This window comes from Macrotis lagotis, chromosome 1, assembly GCF_037893015.1.
Source record: "Macrotis lagotis isolate mMagLag1 chromosome 1, bilby.v1.9.chrom.fasta, whole genome shotgun sequence".
Lineage (NCBI taxonomy): Eukaryota > Metazoa > Chordata > Mammalia > Peramelemorphia > Peramelidae > Macrotis > Macrotis lagotis.
Window position 1 is genome coordinate 655,943,553 of NC_133658.1, and position 20,648 is coordinate 655,964,200.

Here is a 20,648-nt window from a genome sequence, read left to right on the forward strand (position 1 = left end):
ACAATTCACTTAATCTGCTTGCATTTTTTTTTTTGTTTCCTCATATGTAAAATGATAGGCTTGGGTTAAAAGGTAGAAGGAGGAGGACATAAAGGGTTTTAGAGAGTTTTATTTAGTTATGTTCTGAAAATGAATAAAGCTAATTGACTTTATAAACATACATTTTTTTTAATTCACTGTGGGCTGAAAAGATGTTAGATCTTATAATGCGTCTTCCTCCCCATTTTTTTTCTGTTGGTCATATCTTATGGCTATATTTGGAACTATACAGTGTAACTCATATCCTGTCTCTGTGAGATAACATCATATTTTCTGATTACATTTAAGTTGTTATGTTCTGTATTTTTTTAACAGGTGAAAATAAGCAACTAGAGAATTTTAAAGCAATTTATATTCAATATGTCCAGAAGAAGATTTGATTGCCGGAGCCTCTCAGGCATGCTATCAACATCTATCCAAACTCCAATAAAGACAGAAAACTTTCATAATTTTTACATGCTCACATCTAAAGAACTAGGCAGGTAAGAAAACTGCTTAATGGGGGCCAGAGATTAGTATCATAAAATTAAATGAAATGATGGCATAGGGTTGTTGGATTTTTTTTTAACTATCATTTCTGTAATTATGCTCTTTTTTGTTTCTTCTCTCCTTTTAAAAGAAACTCCTTTAGAACACTTTGTGGTGGTGAATTACAGAATTTGTTTCCCCGTTTTGGTTTTGATTATATTGATATTAGCATAAGAAATTAAATGGAAATTTTTAGGAGTTGTCAGAAGCAAACAGATGACATAGAAAAAGTTTAGAAACTCAGAAATACATAAAATATATTATTGTATTATCAACGTGTTTTATCTTTTAATATCGTAATCCAAGGTTCTTCTCTGTTAGAAAGGGAGAGCCACAAAATTTTATGCAGACTTCCCAGATCTTGGTTGGCACTGTACCTCTAACTATTATGTAGAAAGAATAACTGTATTCTTAATTATTAAGGTCATAGTCTAAACTATTTGTCAACCCATGTATTAGTGCCTTTGGAACAAAGCCTATAAGAATCTAGATTGTGGATCCCAAAACAAAACTGTGCATCTTTCAGTCATAAAAATGTGCAGTCAAAGGCATATAAGAGAATATTTACCTGATATCCCAGGAAATGGACCTAGTTCATTGTATTTAGTTGAAAAAAAAAGGAACAGAAAGAACAATCTTCTATTTTACTTTTCCTAAATATGATAGCAATTATTGACTCACCTTTAGTATCATGTGAGGGTTTGGTTGCTTTGGTTTGTTTTTGCTGTTGTTGGTGTTTTGTTGTTTTTTAACACTAATAGATAAAGGAGAAGGATTACCAAAAAAAGACTATAATTTAGGGTAAGGACAATGATGAGAGTAAATGACAAATGGAAAAACAGAACTGTTTAGTTCTTCTTGGGTTCTCTTTTCTCATTAAGGAAAATGATCTTTGGCCTAAAAATAGTTGAATAAAATGATTAATAGGAAATTGAACTCAAGAAGGAAAAAAGCAAGAAAGCAGCTGACTGTCCTTGATATCATTAGAGTACTGAAAATATTGATAGATATTATTACTGAGTTGTAATCTATGATCTATAAAAGATCATGGAATTCAGGAGAACTGTTGAATGACAAAAGTACCCATATCACTTTACTTTTTTTTTTTAAAAAAGAAGAGAACCTAAAAAAAAGAGAATACTTTCTGTGAAATACAGGAGAGTTTAGAGTTTAGAACATCATCCAGAAAAGAAAGCACTAATCAAAATGTAAGGTATCATCAAGAACAAATCATGTCAAACTAATATTTCCTTTCTTGACTGTTACCAGACTAGTGGATACAGATTTTAGCAAAACATTTAAGAAAACCTTCCACTACTCTAATGTTGAAAATGGGTGGAAAAGTGACCCTGAAGAGAGTTAGAAACTGATTAAATGGCAGGATCCAATGAGGAGTCAATTTTTAAAAATGTTTCCTTAGATTTTTGCTTGGCCTTGTGCTGTTTAACCTTTTTATCAATGAAGATTTGTACTAGGCAGTAAAAATAGAAAGGAAGAGAATAATATTGTGAAGTAAAGTCAGTAGATCTTTGACAACTAATTGAATATATGAAGTGAGATTAGAGGAATTAACATCAGGGTATGTCCATAAATGTTTAATAAGCTGATAATTCAGTTTTAGGACATGTTGAATTTGATATGCTTGAGAACTATTAAGATGGAGATAGATACCTAAAAGGTAGTTGTAAAGATAGATGTGGAGCTCTGGAGAGAATTCAGACTGAAGATCTAAATATGAGAATTATTCTTGTAGAGGTAAACATTTAAGCTACTGACATGAGTGAAATTTCATGGGAAGAGAGCTTAGACAAAGACAAGAGGGAAAGTTAAGAAGAGAAGCCAGACTGCTTGGATTCTAGGACTGGCTCAGCCTCAGTTATATGACTTTGGGCATAACACTTAATGCTCAGGGTCTTAGAGATCTTATAGATGTTTCCCACTCTGTAAAATGTCAAGATTAAACTCAAGTGATCTCCTAAGGTTCCTTCATTTCTAGTGCTTTTTGATTGTGTGAATAAACCTGAGGATAGGAAAGAAGCTAGGAAAAATTATCAAGGAAGACAAAAAATGTCAAAGAGAGCATAGTTATCAGTGGCAATTGCTAAAGATACAGTATAAGGAAGATAGGTGGCTTTCAGATTAAGAAGTCATGAGATATGGAGATGAGATTAGAAATCTTATCAGAGAGAAGTTTCAGTAGAGTGGTAGGTTTAGAAACCAGGATACAAAGAATTGATGAGCAAATGGATGATGAGGAAACTTCTCTATTGGATTAAGAGTAACTTCAACATGTCACAAATGAATTACTGACATGAAGGGATAGTTTTGTTTTTCAGTACTGTGGAGATCTGTAAAAGGTGAAAGATATAGGAGAAAGAAGTGGAAAGTGAATACTGGAATCAAGGGATAGTAACAAGGGCATAGGGGGAAGGATTAGGAACTTTAGAACATTTTGGTAAATTGCAATTAGAAGGATTTAGAGTATTTAATTTTTGATAATTTATAACAGAATAATTAAAGGTGTTTCTGTTTTGTTTTTATAAATGAGGCATCATTAGAAATGAAAAATCATTAGTTTAAGTAATGTGCAGTTTAAATATATATGTTTTACATATACACACACACACACACATATTTCTGAGGTACTGTTTAGTAAAGAGATGGAAAGGGATTATGTTCTCCATTGTATTAACTCATTCTTCCTCCCACAAAAAAAAAAAAAAGCAAAACCTTATCATTTGGTTGAAATAGGGTAATACATTCATGAAATGGATACTGATTTTTTTTAAAAAAACATGATGAATTGAAACTGCTGACACTTCTCTTTTCATGAACTTTAAAAATATTCTTTGAATTTATTTACCAAATTCAATTGGCCTATGGGCCTGGGAAATAGAAATTAGGGTCTTATTACAGTTAATATTTTTGTTCATTTTAAAGTATAGACATAGATTTAATGGATGATGCATGATAAAGCTTTTTTTGTCATTCCCATAAAGTATTTAAGAATTTTTTAGAAAAACCAAAACTTTTAAGTAAACAGAAGGAAAACATACAGAAGTTACTAGTAGAGTTTTGAGTATTCTCAAGAAACTTGAGCTGTTCCTGTTTTTTAGAATATATTGGGTAAAGTTTAAGTTTTTTTTTTTTCCTCTCAACTGAAACAAGTTTTCATAGAACTTCTTGTGGTTGGAAGGGTGAGGCAGATTCAGAAATAAATGTCAGCTTCCTTTGTGGGTTTTTTTTTCCTTTCAAATTTTATTGTGTATTGTAGAATTCAGTAGACTAACTGCAAAGCAACTTTGCCACTGAGTACCTGAGATGAGAATTATTGTTAAGAAAAGATGCCAAGTTAAGATGTATAATTCATTTTACTTAGTCCACCATTTGCAGTTAAATATAGAATAATTTATTTTAGGAGGAGGGAGCCATTTATACTTTTAAAATGTGACTTAGCATTTTAGAGTTGACAAAAAATGAATTAACTGGCTATAGATTACCTGGAGTTTTGACAAAAGCAATTTAAAGAACTTAAATAGGATACGATGAAAATTTAGCTTTGGTGCCAGCCTTCTGTTTTATAAAATAGAATGGGACTAGGCCTGTAATTTCATTGTATTTGGCACTTCACAAAAGAATCTACCTCCATATGCTTATACAGTTTGGCAGTTTATTTAATCTTTGAGAATTGTCTGGTGTTGTGAGAGTTGAAGTGACTTACCTTGGGTCAGAATAGCCTTAATTTGTCAAAGATGGAACCCGAACCCAAGTCTTCCTGATTCCAGGGTAGGTTTTCTAATGACTTCACAATACTGCCTTTTAAAAATACTTTTACAGTAAAATGCAACTTTAAATATTTTTAGGGGAGGGTCTTATTTTTTGGTTTGTGATCCTTAAATCACCCAGCACCTAGGGATTTGCATATAGTAGGTCTTTAAAACAAGTGTTTGTATGATTTTTTTTTTTAGGTTTTTACAAGGTAAATGGGGTTAAGTGGCTTTCCCAAGGCCACACAGTTAGGCAATCATTAAGTGTCTGAGGCCAGATCTGAACTCAGGGACACCTGATCCCAGGGCTGGAGCTCTAACCACTGCGCCACCTAGAGGCCCCTGTATAATTTAATAGTATTAAAATCTTGCAATTTTAATTTACTTGAGGCAACTATAGAACACCATGGAGTCCAAAGGGCCTAAGTTCAACTCTGGCCTCAGATAACTATTAGCTGTGTGACCCTGGGGAAGTCATTTCTCACCTCTTGTATACCTCACTTTCCTCATCTGTAAATTGGGGATAATAATAGCAACTACCTTTTTAGGATTGTTGTAAGGATGGGGTGAGATGATAACTGTAAACCAACTAGCACTTAGTGTCTGGTAAATTTTAAGTTCTATATAATGTTAGCTATATCATCATTTAATTTTCAAGAATATTAGTTCTGTTTTATTTCTTCCTGATCCTAGTCATTCATGATATTACAGTGCAACCTTATAGGCATAATTGTTATTAGAAATTATTGCTTTTTCTTTCAAGGATACTTTTCTGTTTTTAGGAGCTTTATTACTTTGACTAATCATATAGCATATATATGAGAATATGATTCTTTTTTTAAGTTAGATTTTTTTTGGATATGTCATCTCAATTTTCCCCTGCATTTTTAAAGTTTTAACTAAAATCTCATTATCTACAGGAAGCCTTTATCAAACACTCTTTATTCCAGTATCTTCTTAATTATTTACTGTTTATCCTGTACATAGCTTGGTTGTATATATTTGTTCACTTGTTTCACCGACTGGATTGTTGAGACCTTGAGGGAAAGAACTGTCTTTTGCCTATTTTCTTGATTTATTTTTTAAACTTTAAATTGTAATTTTTGCTTTAAACACAATTTTTTGATTTTCATTGAAGATTTCTAAGATCAAGTAAGCTTTTATAGGAATTATATAAATGAGAGAATTGTTTTCTAATGATTAGAATAGAGAAATGAGAATAAGACTTATTTTATGTGCTAATTGAAATAAATCTTGAGGTTCAATTTACATCTTTATAAGGCATTTAAATATTTGAATGAAAAATGCAAAAAAAAATTATCTGCTTAGCCCTGACTACAAATAACTTAATGTATGTAGGCAGTCATGTATTTTTATAAATATTAATACTTGGAAAAATTTAAATAGCTATAAAACAGAACTTTAAAATACCCTTGCCTCCTTCCTGTGAGGGTAATTTTTGTTTCTTTATTTTGGTCAGTGGCATCCACAGTATGTATATTTGCTTATGATAATAAAAATGATTAATAATGTTAATTATACAAATATACCTGATAAAACTTTATTTCTCTGTCACATGATTTCTAGAGTCAACCATCTAGTTTTTGGTCTACTTCCTTTCATCTGTTGTATTCTTTAGAATCATAATTGACTTTTAATATTATGATTTTTGGAGACCAACTTTTAATATTCATCTTAAGGCAATGAATTATCTCAGTCCTTTAGGCAAGAAAGTAATTTTTACATTATTATTGTCCTCTTTGTGAAGACTAGGTTTGATGAATTACAGTAGTTTCCTTGATGTAACAGAACACACACTTTATGTAACTTTAGATAAAAATTTAGTCTTGAAAACCAAGTTATGGCAAATAACTGAGTGATGAAGATGTTTGAAAGAGGATTTTCTCTGTATCTGGCTCTTTGATTTAAAACATAGTTGATTTATCCCTTTTTTTCAGAGGAAAATTTGCTGTGGTCAGACAATGTATTTCAAAATCCACTGACCAAGAATATGCTGCTAAATTTCTAAAGAAGAGAAGAAGAGGTCAGGATTGTCGAGCAGAGATCCTACATGAAATTGCTGTGCTAGAATTAACAGAGTCCAGTTCCCGTGTGATTAATCTCCATGAAGTCTATGAAACTTCGAATGAAATCATTTTGGTCTTGGAGTAGTAAGTATACATTTTGTCAGTTTTGTGATAAAGTAGGGTTTATTTTTTTGATGTATCAAAAGCAAAGAAACAATTATTTTCAGAACAATCTTATTAGTACATGTAGTGATTTTAATTAGTTGCTAATTTATGTTCCAGCATATGGATAGTGTGTCAATTATCTTATTAACATACTTTGTCCTCTGTTGAAGAAATTACTTTCTTACCTAAAAAGGAAAAACACTCAATCACATGACTACCACCTAAAATTTCTCCCTCTTTTCCTTTTTAAATCAAATCTTTTTATGCTGTTTGAGAAATAGAAATCTTTTATTTACCTTACCAAGTTACTTATATTTGCTTAAATCCCTCATTTTGTTTCATATTTTAAGCCATTCATTAGAACTCTCTCTGAACTACAGTCAGAAAACCTTCTAGACAGGGTTTGTTTGCTTTTTAAATTGTACCCAACTGACCCACTGAAAATATCAATTGTGATCAATTTAAAAACAGTCATCTCTGTTCTAGACCTTCCATTGACCAATTATTACCTTAAGAAAACTTTTTTAGCTTTATCAGTCAATAATAAGAACTAAAACTGTGTCAGAGAAACTCAGTATTGTTAGGTTGGCTGTAGGATGATGTAGTGGGAAGAACTCTACTCTTGGAAATAAGAAACTTAGCTTCAAATCTCAGCTCTAACATTTTCTAAGTAGATGACCACAAACAAGACCTTTAACTTTCCTAAGCCTCAGTTTCATCTGCAAAATGAGAGTAATGGCAATTAGACAATTTACCTCACAAAGATGTTAAAAAAAGCCCAGTGAAAACTTTTAAAGTACTTTATATATTTCGACTCTTAGGAATGTGGGAAGAAAATCTTTGTGTCATATTTGTTTCTAGAAGTGATCAAGTTTAATATATTAGGGAAATTCTCTTCTTTTTTAATGATTTTTTTCAGTTAACAAGCATGTATTTTCTCTCTCTCCTCTATCTTCTCCCTGTCCCCCCACCAAATATCTTGAGCAAATTTTAGATTAATTGTAAATTCCATTTAGCATTCTTTGCAAATACCTTTTAATGTCACAGGGAATGATTCATGAGATACCCTAAAAGTTTTAGAGTTCTTTTAAGCAGTAGCAGAAGAAATACAAGTCAGACACTTATTTTCCAGTGACTTGAAGTAACTCAGTGCAAGGACAATAGTTTTAGAATCCTATCATGATTTCAAGAAGAAATTTTCCCCACTTCCTACTAATCATTTAATTTATAAATATTAAAATTTTTGTATAGCTAGAGTTGTAATTATTAAACAACAATACCACATTCTTGGAACAGAGAATAAAACATTATGTCTAATGTAGTTCCCACTAATTTCTCAAAAGTCATACCAGCAGAGCATAATTGTTAGTTTGCAAAGTAACTTTAGCTAATCTTTAAAACTAAAAATAAGCTGTTACAGGCCATACATAAAGTAATATACTCAATATATGTCATAATATATCTGCCTTAAAAATCTTATTTATTCTTTGTTTATTAAAAAAGAAAATGTTGTACTTCCCTTCCCATAATATCTACCAACATTTAAAAAAAATTTTATATAATAACCACTGTTCCTTTAATTTAAACCTGATATGACCCTTAAAATATGAATTTTAATTCTTATTGTTCCACAATATACATATAATTGGTTTAGTCATACTAAAATCAATACTTATTCCTCTTTCAAAATTTTAATTATAGTGCACTAATAAATGAATAAGCCTTTTGTCTTATTATCAGTATTTATTAACAAAAATATCCCTTGAAGGAGGATGGACATGGAAGTAAGGAGATGGAGCATTGTGTTCAAGGACTAGCAAAAGGAGGCCAATGCACGAGAGTTTATTGAGAAGGGGGATGATGACAGTAAGAAACCTGTGCTTTGAGGAAAATTAATTTGACAGTAAGGTAGAGGACAGACTGGAGAGAGAGAGAGACTTTAGGCAGGGAAGTCACTCAGCAGGCTATTGTGATACTTTGAGCACAAAGTAGTGCTGAGAGTCTTCTACATAGAGATAATAATTGAATCCATGGAAGCTAATGAGATCAAGTGAAATAGAATAAAGATGAGAGCATGTGTGAGGACAGACCTCGGGGGACATCTATCAGTGGGCATACCGTAGCTTAGATGAAGAACCAATCTCCAGCAAAGGAGACAGAGAAGAACTATTCAGGTTCAGGAGGAGAATCAGGAGAATGTATCATGAAAAACCTAGAACAGAGAGAGTATTAGGAAGAGAATGATTGGCAATGGCAAAAACTGAAGATAGGTAAAAAATGAGGACTGAGAAGAGTCCATTAGATTTGGCACTTAAGAAACCATTGGTTCCTTTAGGGAGAAAGATTTTAATTGAATAATTTGGTTGGAAACCAGATTGCAGAGACATTAAAAGAGCAAGGGGGAGGCAGTAGGAACTCCAATTGTAGACTTCTTTTTTCAAGGATTTTAGCCATGAAAGGCAGGAGCAATATAAATTTGTAGCTATTCATGATGGTCAGATCAAGAGAAATTTTTTTCAAGGATGGAGGAACATGTGTGTATGTTTATAGGCAGTAGCAATAAAGGCTGAAGAATAATGAAAGAGCAGGGATAATAGAGAAATCAGTCTCCTAGAGCAATGGAATGGGTCAAGAGTTCACCCAGAGAAGTTAACCTTGACATTGAGAAAGGCAATCTCTTTATGTCAGTTAGGTGAAAGAGGAGAGAGTGACAGAAGGTATTTGAGAAAAAGAGGAGAAAAGGGAGTTGTTTAAGTCAAGGCCCCTCAGCTATTAGAGTGAAAAGAAGAGCCACAGGAGGCATTCAAGGCTTGGAAAAGTTAAGTGGTACAGTGAATTGATCGGGAAGGTATAAAAGGATTGCCTTGCTTCAGTGAGGGCCCAGTTAAATCCTTAAATATTTTTGAAGTTTCATAATTTCATTAGTGTGAAAATTCAGCACACAGGCAGAGCACAGTGTCTTAACTGATGGTTTCATGAGCTGCCAAAAAAAATGGGTCACTTGGTGATGTGATTTTTTCTGACTTACCTAGACTGCTTTTCCTAAGTGATTGTGAGGCTTGTATTTGGTGCATTTCCAGTCAGATAAGACCTGTTCATGTTTTGTTGACATGGCTTTCAAGAGCTCAGAAGGAACTTCTAAAATAATGACATTTTAAAAAAATTGACTCCAAGCCACTGTGAAATATTCATTAAAATCATAATTAGAAGAGACAGTATAGCATACTGAAAGAGTATGTGTTGGATAATTCAAAAAACCTGGATTCAGTTTCCAACTTTTTATTTAACTCCTATGTGACCATCAGGAGTCAATTGACCACATCTCCCAATTCCACCCAACCCTTGGGCTTCAGGGGCTCCATCTGTACTATGGAAAAGTTAGGCTAGAAATATCTAAAGGTTGCATCCAGCTCTAAATTAATAGTCCTTCAAATTGAAGAAGGCCTACAGGGCCCTACTAAATGCAAAATGAACCTAAAAGGGATTATATTATTTCTTAGTAGAATAACCTGTAAAATTAAAAGCAATCTTCTACTCAGTCCTTGTGTTTTAACTGTATTTTTTTATGAACTGCTGCTTTTACTTTTAAATCATTTTTCAAATTTTATTACCTCTGTCAGCATTTTCAGGTGAAAAAGTAAAATGACCTTAGACTATTAATATAATGAGTCAATGTGATCTAATATACAAAGCACTAGATCATGAGAAGAGACTTATTTTTAGTTGGTCTACTTTCAAAAGTCATATGATATGAATAAAGAGCATCTGGTTATTATCTCCTTAACTGATAGTTAATATCTCCTTATGACGTCTCAGTGTCTGTAAAATGGGGATAAAATATTTGTTCACCATCTGATAACATGTTTTTTAAGAAGTACTCTTTGTGGAATATTGAAAATTATTGAAAATGATAATTTTGATTTGTGAAACTACTCTTTAAGTCAAGTCTCTTTGACACCTATGCTGTCACTGAATTTTAACAGAATTATACAGTTCTTGGAGGCTGCTCAAAGACATTCAAAAGTGATTAAGGGATTGTTTTGCCTCAAAGTCGTGCCAGGCTTTGGATAAATGGAAACAGTCAAACCTGTTTTTTGCAATGTATAATGAAAAAAAAATAGAAACTTGTAAGCACCTCTAGAATTGCCATTTTATTTTGTTGGAATTTAGAGACAGGACAGTAGATTTTGTGACGTTTCCCCTATAGCTCTTTAATTATAAGGCTCAGTTGTCTTTCTAAGTCCTGTAAGATAATTCAGGAAAAGAAAGGATTTCAATATAGAAAGCTATCTCATCCTGAAAACCTTATTAAAATAAAAGGGATTTAGTTTTTTTGATTTATTTCTTCTCCATTTAATTAAGGCTTTTAGAACTACCTGAATAAACAACTATTTGGATTTGATTATTAATGTTTTCTGTTAAGAAATATATTTTATAATGAAAATTCTAGTCATTGTGATAGCTAAGAAGTTTAATTTAGGTGCTGGAACTTTCTTACTTTTACTTTTCTCACAATCTTTAGAAAATAAACTATGTATTTACTTGTCTTTTAATAATACTTATGAGGGACAGTTTTGGGCTATCTGCGATCCAGAGAAAGAATTGTGGAGTTTGAACAAAGATCAAAGACTTATCTTCAATTTGGAAAAAAAACATTATCTTATTATATAATTTTGTATCTCTTATACTTTTTCTTCCTTAAGGATATGATTTCATCACATTCAATTTGGATCAATGTATACCATGGAAACAATGTTAGACTAGCAATTTGCCTTCTGTGGGGGGTGGGGGGAGGGAAGCAAGATTAGGGGAAAAATTGTAAAACTCAAAATAAATAATCTTTGGAAAAAAATAATTATGCTGTAGTTATACATATATAATCTATATCGGATTAATTGCTGTCAAGGGGGTGGGGGAGAGAAGTGAGAGAAAAATGTGAAACTCAGAGCCTTAAAAAATGAAGTTGAAAAACATCTTTGCATGTAGTTGGAAAAATAAATAAATTTACAGTTAAAAAATAATTATGCATATTGTAAATGTAGCTCTAAAAATTGGTATCACTGTGCTATAATACTATTATATATAGTAGCTACTGATGAGTCTTATTACTCAGTATGTTTCTGGAATGTAAACACTGATGTCCTTAGCAGCTTCTGAGGTATAGATGTTTTACCTTCCCTCCTCCACAAGGTGTAGAACTTGTCTGTCTTTTTTGTTCCTTATTCTTTTCTTTTTCATTTTCAAAGCATAAGCTAGTCATCTTACCCAAGTACCCCTATTCTTATTCTCTTGTCTCTGGTTTACTCCATCTCTTCTGCTTCCTATTTAATTTGTCTTTTTATTCTGAAAATATTTACTTTTTTATAGATGTTACCAACTAGGAACCAAACATTCTTTTCCTTTGTTATGGTTAGCCAGCTTATTGTAATATGTTGGTTATAAACTTTCACAATGATTGTTGTCACTGGGTACTCTGACATTATGGTACTTCTCCAGTGTAAGACTTCTTTTGGGAAGAGAAGTTATTTCTACAGTAAGAACCATTTAAGAAATCTAAGGAAAGTTCTAGGTTAGTGAGAAGCTCCAGAGTTAATATTTTATATTATTAAGTCTATTGTGATTACAAGTGAAAACTAGGACTTTTGTTTATTTAGAGACTTCATGATGCATGAGAATTTAGCTAATTATTAGAACTTTGTATAGGAATTTGACAGATGTTTATCAACATTGATGAGTTTTGATTTGAATTTAGAGAATTGATTCTGCTATCTTTAGCAATCAAATTATCTAAAAATAATTGCAAGTCATAAAGTTGATTTGCTGTTGCAATCATAAAAAGGTATTTTAACTTGATTTAAAATGAGTAATCAGATTGTAGTCTTTATTTCTCTTCACTCTGTTTCCATGATCTGCATAACCACATTAATATAAGGAGGCTCCAACACATTTTAGCTAACAGTTATCTTAAATTTTGAAAATTACATAAGCATGCTTCAAGTTATCTATTGAAAGGCAATAAAAATAATAAATTGACTGTTACCTGGCCTTCTGCTTTTCATTGTGGTACTTAATTTACAAGAGAGAGGCAGGTTGATATGATGATCAGAATAGCATTGACTTCCAAACTCCAAATTTATATAAATAATTTCCAAAATTTCTTTTCAGCTTATTACATTAATATACTGGCTAAAACAACTAATTTTTAAAAACATGAATAGAAATCATTTCAGTAAAAGTTGCATTCTAAAATATCATCTCAGATAAATTCATTTAAAAAATGTTCAATCTGATATTATTTGAATTTTTCTTTCAGTGCTGCAGGTGGAGAAATTTTCAACTTATGTTTGCCTGAAATAGTTGAAATGGTCTCTGAAAATGATATCATCAGACTTATTAGACAAATATTGGAAGGAGTTTCTTATCTACATCACAACAATATTGTACACCTTGATTTGAAGGTAATATTACATGTGCCTTGTTACCTGCAGTGTGCTTCAGTATGCTTTTTGACTTATATATTGACCTGTTTGTATGTTCATATTAAACACTAGAATTAATCACAAGATTAGAAAAACCAGCATTACATATTATATTCCTTCCTATAAGAACATTAAAGTCTCACAAATTTGTGTTAATTCATAAATTAACTGGACTTCTGATTTAGTGAAAAGTTTTATTTTTTCATATTATTTTATCTTCAAGCATATATAGGAATTATAATTAACTGCTAAAAAATGTTTTAATTAAAGGTATGTTGCATCCTGATGTAATGAGTAACTATGTTCAATTCTTAGAATATAGTTGCCTGCTTAACATTTTCTAAATTCCTTTAAAAATTTTAAGTTGATTGAAAAGGTCCTCTGAAATACTTATTAAACTGAATTTGCCAAACAAATCATTTCTTCCTAGTACAACCTCAACCTGTGAAACTATCACAAACTTCCAAGTTATTTAACTCCATTTTACAGATGAGGAAAACAGGCTGAGAAAGGTTAAGAGAATTGTCCAGTGTCAAAAACTTTTAATCAGGATTTAAATTTGGGTCTTCCTGATGCCAAGTCTAGTACCTGCTATGAATATTATAACTCCTTTTAGTAGACAATCTTGTTGAGTCATAGCTAAAAAAAATCAATTCTCTCCTGTGGTCATCCTGGTGATGAGCCTCTCTAAATTTAAGTAGACTCTCCTCAGATGACAAATATACAACCCTAGAGGCCTCCTCTTGTGCCTTTCCAAATTGCTAGGACATGTGAAACTGTTAAATTCACTGACATAGGCTTTCAGAATCCATGCCACGTTGACATCATAAGATTTTGGTGATATTTTCCTCATGTGTACAAAAAATATTTATAATATAAGACGGTTAAACAAGGGACTGCATAATTTCTGAAGAAAGGTATTACTTATAGTGGAAGGATCATTAGTAGGCTTTTAGAATAAGTAGTGTTTGGGCTGGACCTGGAAGGTTAAGTACCATTTCACTAATCAGGGATTGGGGATAAGAGTCCATGGCATGAGGAAAGTTCTGAAGCAATGTGCTGAGTGTGAAGGGAACAAAACAGTCAGGATTAGCTGGAGTGTGTAAAAAATGTGACTTTAAAATAAGGCTGGAAGGGTTCTTTGGAGAGAGATAGTGATTATCATAACAGATTAAATGAGCTACTTGAATTAGACATCCTGAAGACTTGGCAAGAAGAATACAGAAAAAGCATCCACTAAAAAAATAGCATTTAGTATCTGGAAATTCAGGAAGATAGACATGGACTTCTTCATAGCCTCTGAGGAAGACAAAGTATAGGAGTTCCATAATTGCTGTACTTCATGATGACCCTGAATCATCCACATTTATTTTTTTCACAGCAAGGTTTTTTTAATATTTAAAAATTGTTATATTTCATTTTAGTTCAGCAGATACTTACGAACACCCAAACAATTTTCCTTGAATTTCAAAATCTACATTAGAAAATTGGAAATTAAAATAGAAAAAAATTGGGGCTGGGAAAGATAACCTGAATTTACCTAGAATTTTACATATTAGGGACACATCTCTTCCTGACATTACTAGATAAATGAGAAAGTAAGTGTACTCAGCTTTCCATGATATAAATAATAGCATTTGTATCATTTCATGATTTATTTAACATGCTACATTTCTATTTTAGCAATCAACTTTGATATTAAAGTAATGTGATATTTTTATCACACTATATATAACATATATATGTTATATAAAACATTGAAGATCATGAATTATGTAATTAAGAACTTCAAAAAGATTACATAAAAGAAGCACCATGGCATGAGAGTGGGCTCCAGAAGGAAAGCCTTTGGGGTAAAATTCTATTCTTAGTGCTTTACTGGTTATATTACTTCAGGTGACCTCATAGAATCCCAGAAATCAATTCTCTAAAAAACAGTAGCAGAGAAGTTGCTGATAGGACCTGCCTTGGTAGTTGAAGTTTTGTTGTTGCTCTTCAATAATGTCTAATTCATGACCCCATAAATCATAGCATGTCATTATCATCTATAGGGTTTTCTTGGCAAAGATACTGTAGTGCTTTGCCATTTTCTTTTCTAGAGTTTTAAAGTAAGTAGAGATTAAATGCCTTTCCCAGGTTCACCTAGCTAGTAAGTGTCTGTGGCCATATTTGACCTCAGATTTTCCTTTCCCAACACTCTGAGCCATCAAATAGTTCTCCACATCTGTGAAAATAAAAGTCTAATAACAAAGAAAATTAAAATCTATAATTGATTTTGATCTTAATGATTTAGTATCATAATTTTTCTTTATTAAAAGTATTTGTAATGTAACCTGAAAGTTAACTATGAACTATAAGTTTACATATATATATATAAATTTCCATTTTTAACATTTCAGTGATTCTAAAATAGTTGAAACTGAATGAATTCAAATTTGATTTCTTTCTTGTCTGAAATCAGTGATGTAGTTTTAACAAGGAATTAGTTATTCATAATACATTAATAATTTTTGTATTTTCTTTGGTGCAGCCTCAGAATATCTTATTAAGCAGTATATCTCCACTGGGAGACATAAAAATTGTCGATTTTGGAATGTCTCGGAAAATAGGGAATGCTTGTGAACTGAGAGAAATAATGGGAACTCCTGAATATTTGGGCAAGTATTTTTCCTTTACTTTTATAGCCAAATTAAAAAAAATTAAAAAATATATCATTAGTAGTGAGAATTATTTGGAACATCTATATCTAGCATATATTTTACTTGGCATATTTTTGGTGGGATCCATGAGTCTTCCTTGATGATGACTGGGGTTTTGTACCATGAATCAGTATCATGAGCCCATAATATCACTATGGCCAGTGAGGTCAAGAATGAATCTGGGACTTGTGGATATTGAGGTGAACAGAACGAAAGCTCATTGAAAGTTTTTAAGGGAGAAGAGACCCAAAAGGTGGGGGCTGTCTAAGAGATAGGAAGAATTCAGCTCTTCAACTCAAGGACTAAAAATGATTAGAGGCAAAAGGTTTAATAGCACAGCAAATGGCGACCAAGAAGCGCTGGGATCTGAGAGGGAAGACAAATCAACAGCGTAAACCGGCAAAACTAGTAATAGGTTAAAGTAGAGTAATAGGTTAAAAGTAGAGTCCAACTGCAGCAAACCTTAAGCTCCTTCAGGTTTTGCAAGTATAGATTTTTTTTTGCAAGGCAATGGGGTTAAGTGGCTTGCCCAAGGCCACCCAGTTAGGTAATTATTAAGTGTCTGAGGTCAGATTTGAACTCGGGTACTCCCGACTCCAGGGCCAGTGATCTGTCCATAGCGCCACCTAGCCACCCTGAAAGTATAGATTTTAAGACTGATCAGACCCACCTAATTTCTTTGAGAATGGAAAATGTGGAAGATTCCAGCCCACTGCTGCACTCTACTGAATAGAAGCAGTGGAGCTAGCAGACCACTGCTTTTCCCTTTGACCACTGCTTGAAAACATAAGATACTATATAGAAAAGGGATACTTAAGTGTTAGTGACAAAAGGAACCTATTGAAATTAGAGAATCTTCTGCTGAAATTGTGTGATAATAAATATGAAAAATAATATGGAATTTGCCATTTTTGTTCAGATTGACTCTCCCAGCACTTGATCTAGACTAGTAAAATTTTACTACTCAACCTAGAACCATTTTAAAAGTTTTGGTTGCTTTGCATCTCTTTGAGCAATTATTCATTGACAAATATTTTTAATGATCAGTCAGTTTCATGCTTGACACTAAACTAAATGTGTGAACCAAATAATCTTATAGTTTCCAGCCTTTCTAAAATAAAAAATGAACCTGAAAAGCTACTTAAATAAAAAGTAATTTAAACATGTATAATTTGACTTTTACTTTTCAGCTCCAGAAGTGTTGAACTATGATCCTATTACCACAGCTACAGACATGTGGTAAGTTTTTGTTAGTTAACTTAATATTTTTATACCTTAAATCATTTTAACATTTTTTCTATTGCAACATTTTTAATTGCAACCTTTCTAATGTGAATTACATGATTTATGATGGAAAAGTGCATGGTATCTGTTGGACACGGTCAAAACTAAATGTGATTAGCTGCATTTGATGTTGGAGAGCCATTTGCAACATGTGATTTTAAAAATTATAATAGTTAACTAGGTGATTAGAGCTAGCTGGAGGTGGGGAGATGGCACCTGAGTGGAACTTTAAAATATTCAAGGTTTTAAAATGGCAGAGCAAGGGGATTAGGGGAGGACATTGCAAGCCTAGGTAAACAGTATGAACAAAGTCATCAAGCAAGGAAAGCACCAGACATCTACAGAAGATAGTAAGTATTTTAGCTGAGTCAAAGTATAGAAGGGGGAAATAGTATAGAATAAGCCTGAAAATATGACTGATTGAGAGCTTGTGACTTGAAAACTAATCTTGTAGCTAGACCTTGAACCCCAATGACACTTGATTATAGATCCAACCCTCAGAGGGAGAGTCAAGAGGTCATACAGGGACCTGAGTTACAAGCTAAGGAATTCTTTCTGTTTCTTTTTCAGGAATGTTGGTATAATTGCATACATGTTATTAATGCATACATCTCCATTTGTGGGAGAAGACAATCAAGAAACATACCTTAATATTTCTCAAGTTAATGTTGATTATTCTGAAGAAATGTTTTCATCAGTCTCACAGCTGGCCAAAGATTTTATTCAGTGTCTTTTAGTGAAAAACCCAGAGTAAGTAATAGAATTATCAATAAATATATTATTTGATTAGTAGAGTATATGCATGCATATTTCAGATAAATTGCTAAGGTCAGCCTGAAGAAATGCAATTGTTAACTCCAAATATCTTTAAAAAACATTTTTTATTATTTTTGAAATTTTATATGTGTGCACACATATAAACATGTATAAGCATACATTTTATACTGTGTAGTACATCTAGGACTTTCATTTTCAATGGTTTGGGAACTCATGTATGAGAACTCCCTCACAAAGGTTCACATAGTTAGTAAATGTTAAGAGAGAGTTTTGAATCCAAGTGTTGCTGAATCAAAGTCCAGCAAATCTCTTCCCCAAACCATGCTGCCTCTCATAGACATATATTTTTTGCAAAATTAAGAGTTGGCTAAAAATTATCTAAATTGTGACAGAATAATTAGATGCAATGAAAGGAAACTAAAGTTTGGTATAGTAATTGTATTAAGGAAATTCTCAGTAACTGAGAATTCCTTCTTAAAAGTCAGTTCATTTAGCTACATTGGAGGTTGGCTATATGATGTTAATCGTGATATTTTTGTATAATATCATAATTAGGGAGCTTCTATCACACCCAAAGAACTCTGAACATTTTCCCCTCTGCTCTGAATCACCCATTTTGAATGTAGGAAGGTCATGGCAAAAAAAAAAAAAAAGCTATGTATTTTCTTAAGTTGTGAATGTAGACACAGTACTAGGACTAAACATTCTTATTGAGAATTTAGGGCTAGTTCTATTAGGCCTTGTTGTTTGTTTCATAGAAAAAATCCAGAGAATTGAGAACATTCTTTGTATGATAGAATCCCTCTATGAGCCTTCTTCCTTTCGTTCACAGGGATAGACCAACAGCAGAAGACTGTCTCTCTCATCCTTGGCTCCAGCAACAGGACTTTGTAGACTTGTTTCATCCTGAAGAAACTTCCTGTTCTTCTCAAACTCAAGAGCACACAGCCAGAAACTCAGAAGACAAAACCACTAAATCTACTTGTAATGGAACCTGTGGTGACCGAGAAGATAAGGAGAATATTCCCGAGGACATTAGTACAGTTTCCAAACGATTCCGTTTTGATGATTCCTTACATAATCCCCAAGAACTGGTTCCTGATTTGTTGTGCTAGCAACTTTCCTTTCATTTGAACTGAATTTAAAATCCACTGCAGTGTTGCCTATGAGATGTTATTTTTTTTTGTACCTTCATGTATAATGTGCTTATACTGAACATGCACTTTTGATTTGGGGAAGGATTGAAGGAAACGTATTTGTGCTAAAGTATTGGTTCACAATAATAGATCTTGTTCCCTGTCCTGGAACCACAGAACTCACCAGAGAAGAAAATTCAAATAGTATATTTGCACATTTCAAATATTACTTCAAAAATGAATAATTTTGAACATTTTTAACTGTGTATGCTGTAAATAAGAGAAAGTAAACTAAGTTTGACTAGGTTTGCCAAAGAGTTGCTTTGCAGTACCCGCTAAATACTTTGGTAATTTTTTGGCTAGGACATAATGCAGTAAAATGAAGAAATTCAAAGGTAGTCTTTTGTTTTCTTCTAGAGTAAATGTTATGTTAGCTTTCTGGAATTCACTTAAAATAACAGCAACAAAATTAAGTAGCTCTATTTACAAACTTTCCACCTAAATACCCAGGTACCATCTTATAACTGAGAGGAACATTCAGCCCTTAGTTTTTTGGTTCTACATACATTATATAAAAAAAATGTGATATTTTTCTTGATAAAAAAACAGGAAAATATTTTGGAACTTGGGTCTTATAATCCTAATAGATCTTTCCCACTCCCAAAATATATCCAATCAAATATAGTTTGGAAGATGTACAAAGAAGCTGGCAAAGGCTTCTAATTGTTGCTCATCAAAGATACCTTAAAAAATAGAGTATTTCCCTTTGTTAAGCAGGCATCTCTGTGTTGAGCATAGAAGCTTATGAGGCCAAATTTAGCTATGGAAGCAACAGAATTTAGGATGCAGAATAATAAAACTAAGAATCTAAACCTAAATACACAGTCTCACTAAAGTACAAATGACTAGAGTCCAGGAAAGAACCAATCTTAATGGTAAAGTATTGGGGATCAGTCCCCTTAACATATTTTTTTTTGTACACTCACAGCTCACAGTTGTGTGGTCAACTTCAGCTTGAAGCAAATTTCATGAGGTCCTACAGTGGCCTGTGAAGTTACTGGAGACTGCAACACATCACTTCTTTGGATTTAGCCCAGAGATTACAAGATTGGGGATAGGCACTTCTCCCTAGCTGATTCTTAATCTACAGAAAGAATGGCCTATAGTAGCAGATATTATGTCATCTTAGTAGAACAGCTTAATGCAAGGAAATTTCATGACCTATTGACCTTTTTACTCCTTAAAAAAAGAGGTCAACTTTAGGCTAAAAAATCGTAGATATCTCTAAATAATGTCCTAGATGTCTTAAAACTCCAAATGTCTCAGTAATACCTTTCAGACATCACTATTTTTACCAACAGTAAAGAGGGATGGATCATTTCGCCTTAATCTTGAATTTACTTAATGTTGTCAAAAGTTTTTAAAGAAGAAATTATGTGTTGAATATATTTGTATAAGTTTTAAATATATAATCTTTTACACAACTCTTGATTCATGTTAACTCTAGGCTCTTCAAACGACCTATGAATCTATTTTATTCAACTCAGGTGCCAAAATAATTTTTTTCATATATCATGTAAAGTATATAAAGAAGTAGTCCTTAAACAACAGACTAGAGATTCTAAAAGCTAAAATGGGCATCTTCTCTTCCAATTAAAGCAAAGGTTTATAGTTTTATAATAGTTTCCATCAATTAACCATCAGTTTTAGTGCACTCAAATGCCAAATAACTTTCATTGGAATATTG

The 20,648-nt window shown here is 32.5% G+C and overlaps 1 protein-coding gene across 1 annotated transcript in view; it reads left to right on the forward strand.

Annotated features, from left to right (window-relative positions):
* Nucleotides 1-19,295, forward strand: part of STK17B (serine/threonine kinase 17b) — a 33,388-nt gene extending 14,093 nt beyond the window's left edge. Inside the window, exons 2-8 of the mRNA XM_074215437.1 lie at nucleotides 355-521; nucleotides 6,293-6,505; nucleotides 12,840-12,984; nucleotides 15,536-15,662; nucleotides 16,895-16,943; nucleotides 17,559-17,738; nucleotides 18,598-19,295. Of these exons, the coding sequence (XP_074071538.1) occupies nucleotides 400-521; nucleotides 6,293-6,505; nucleotides 12,840-12,984; nucleotides 15,536-15,662; nucleotides 16,895-16,943; nucleotides 17,559-17,738; nucleotides 18,598-18,880 (1,119 nt within the window). The 5' untranslated portion in view covers nucleotides 355-399 and the 3' untranslated portion in view covers nucleotides 18,881-19,295. The remainder of the gene's footprint in view (nucleotides 1-354; nucleotides 522-6,292; nucleotides 6,506-12,839; nucleotides 12,985-15,535; nucleotides 15,663-16,894; nucleotides 16,944-17,558; nucleotides 17,739-18,597) is intronic.
* The last annotated feature ends 1,353 nt before the right edge of the window (nucleotides 19,296-20,648 follow it).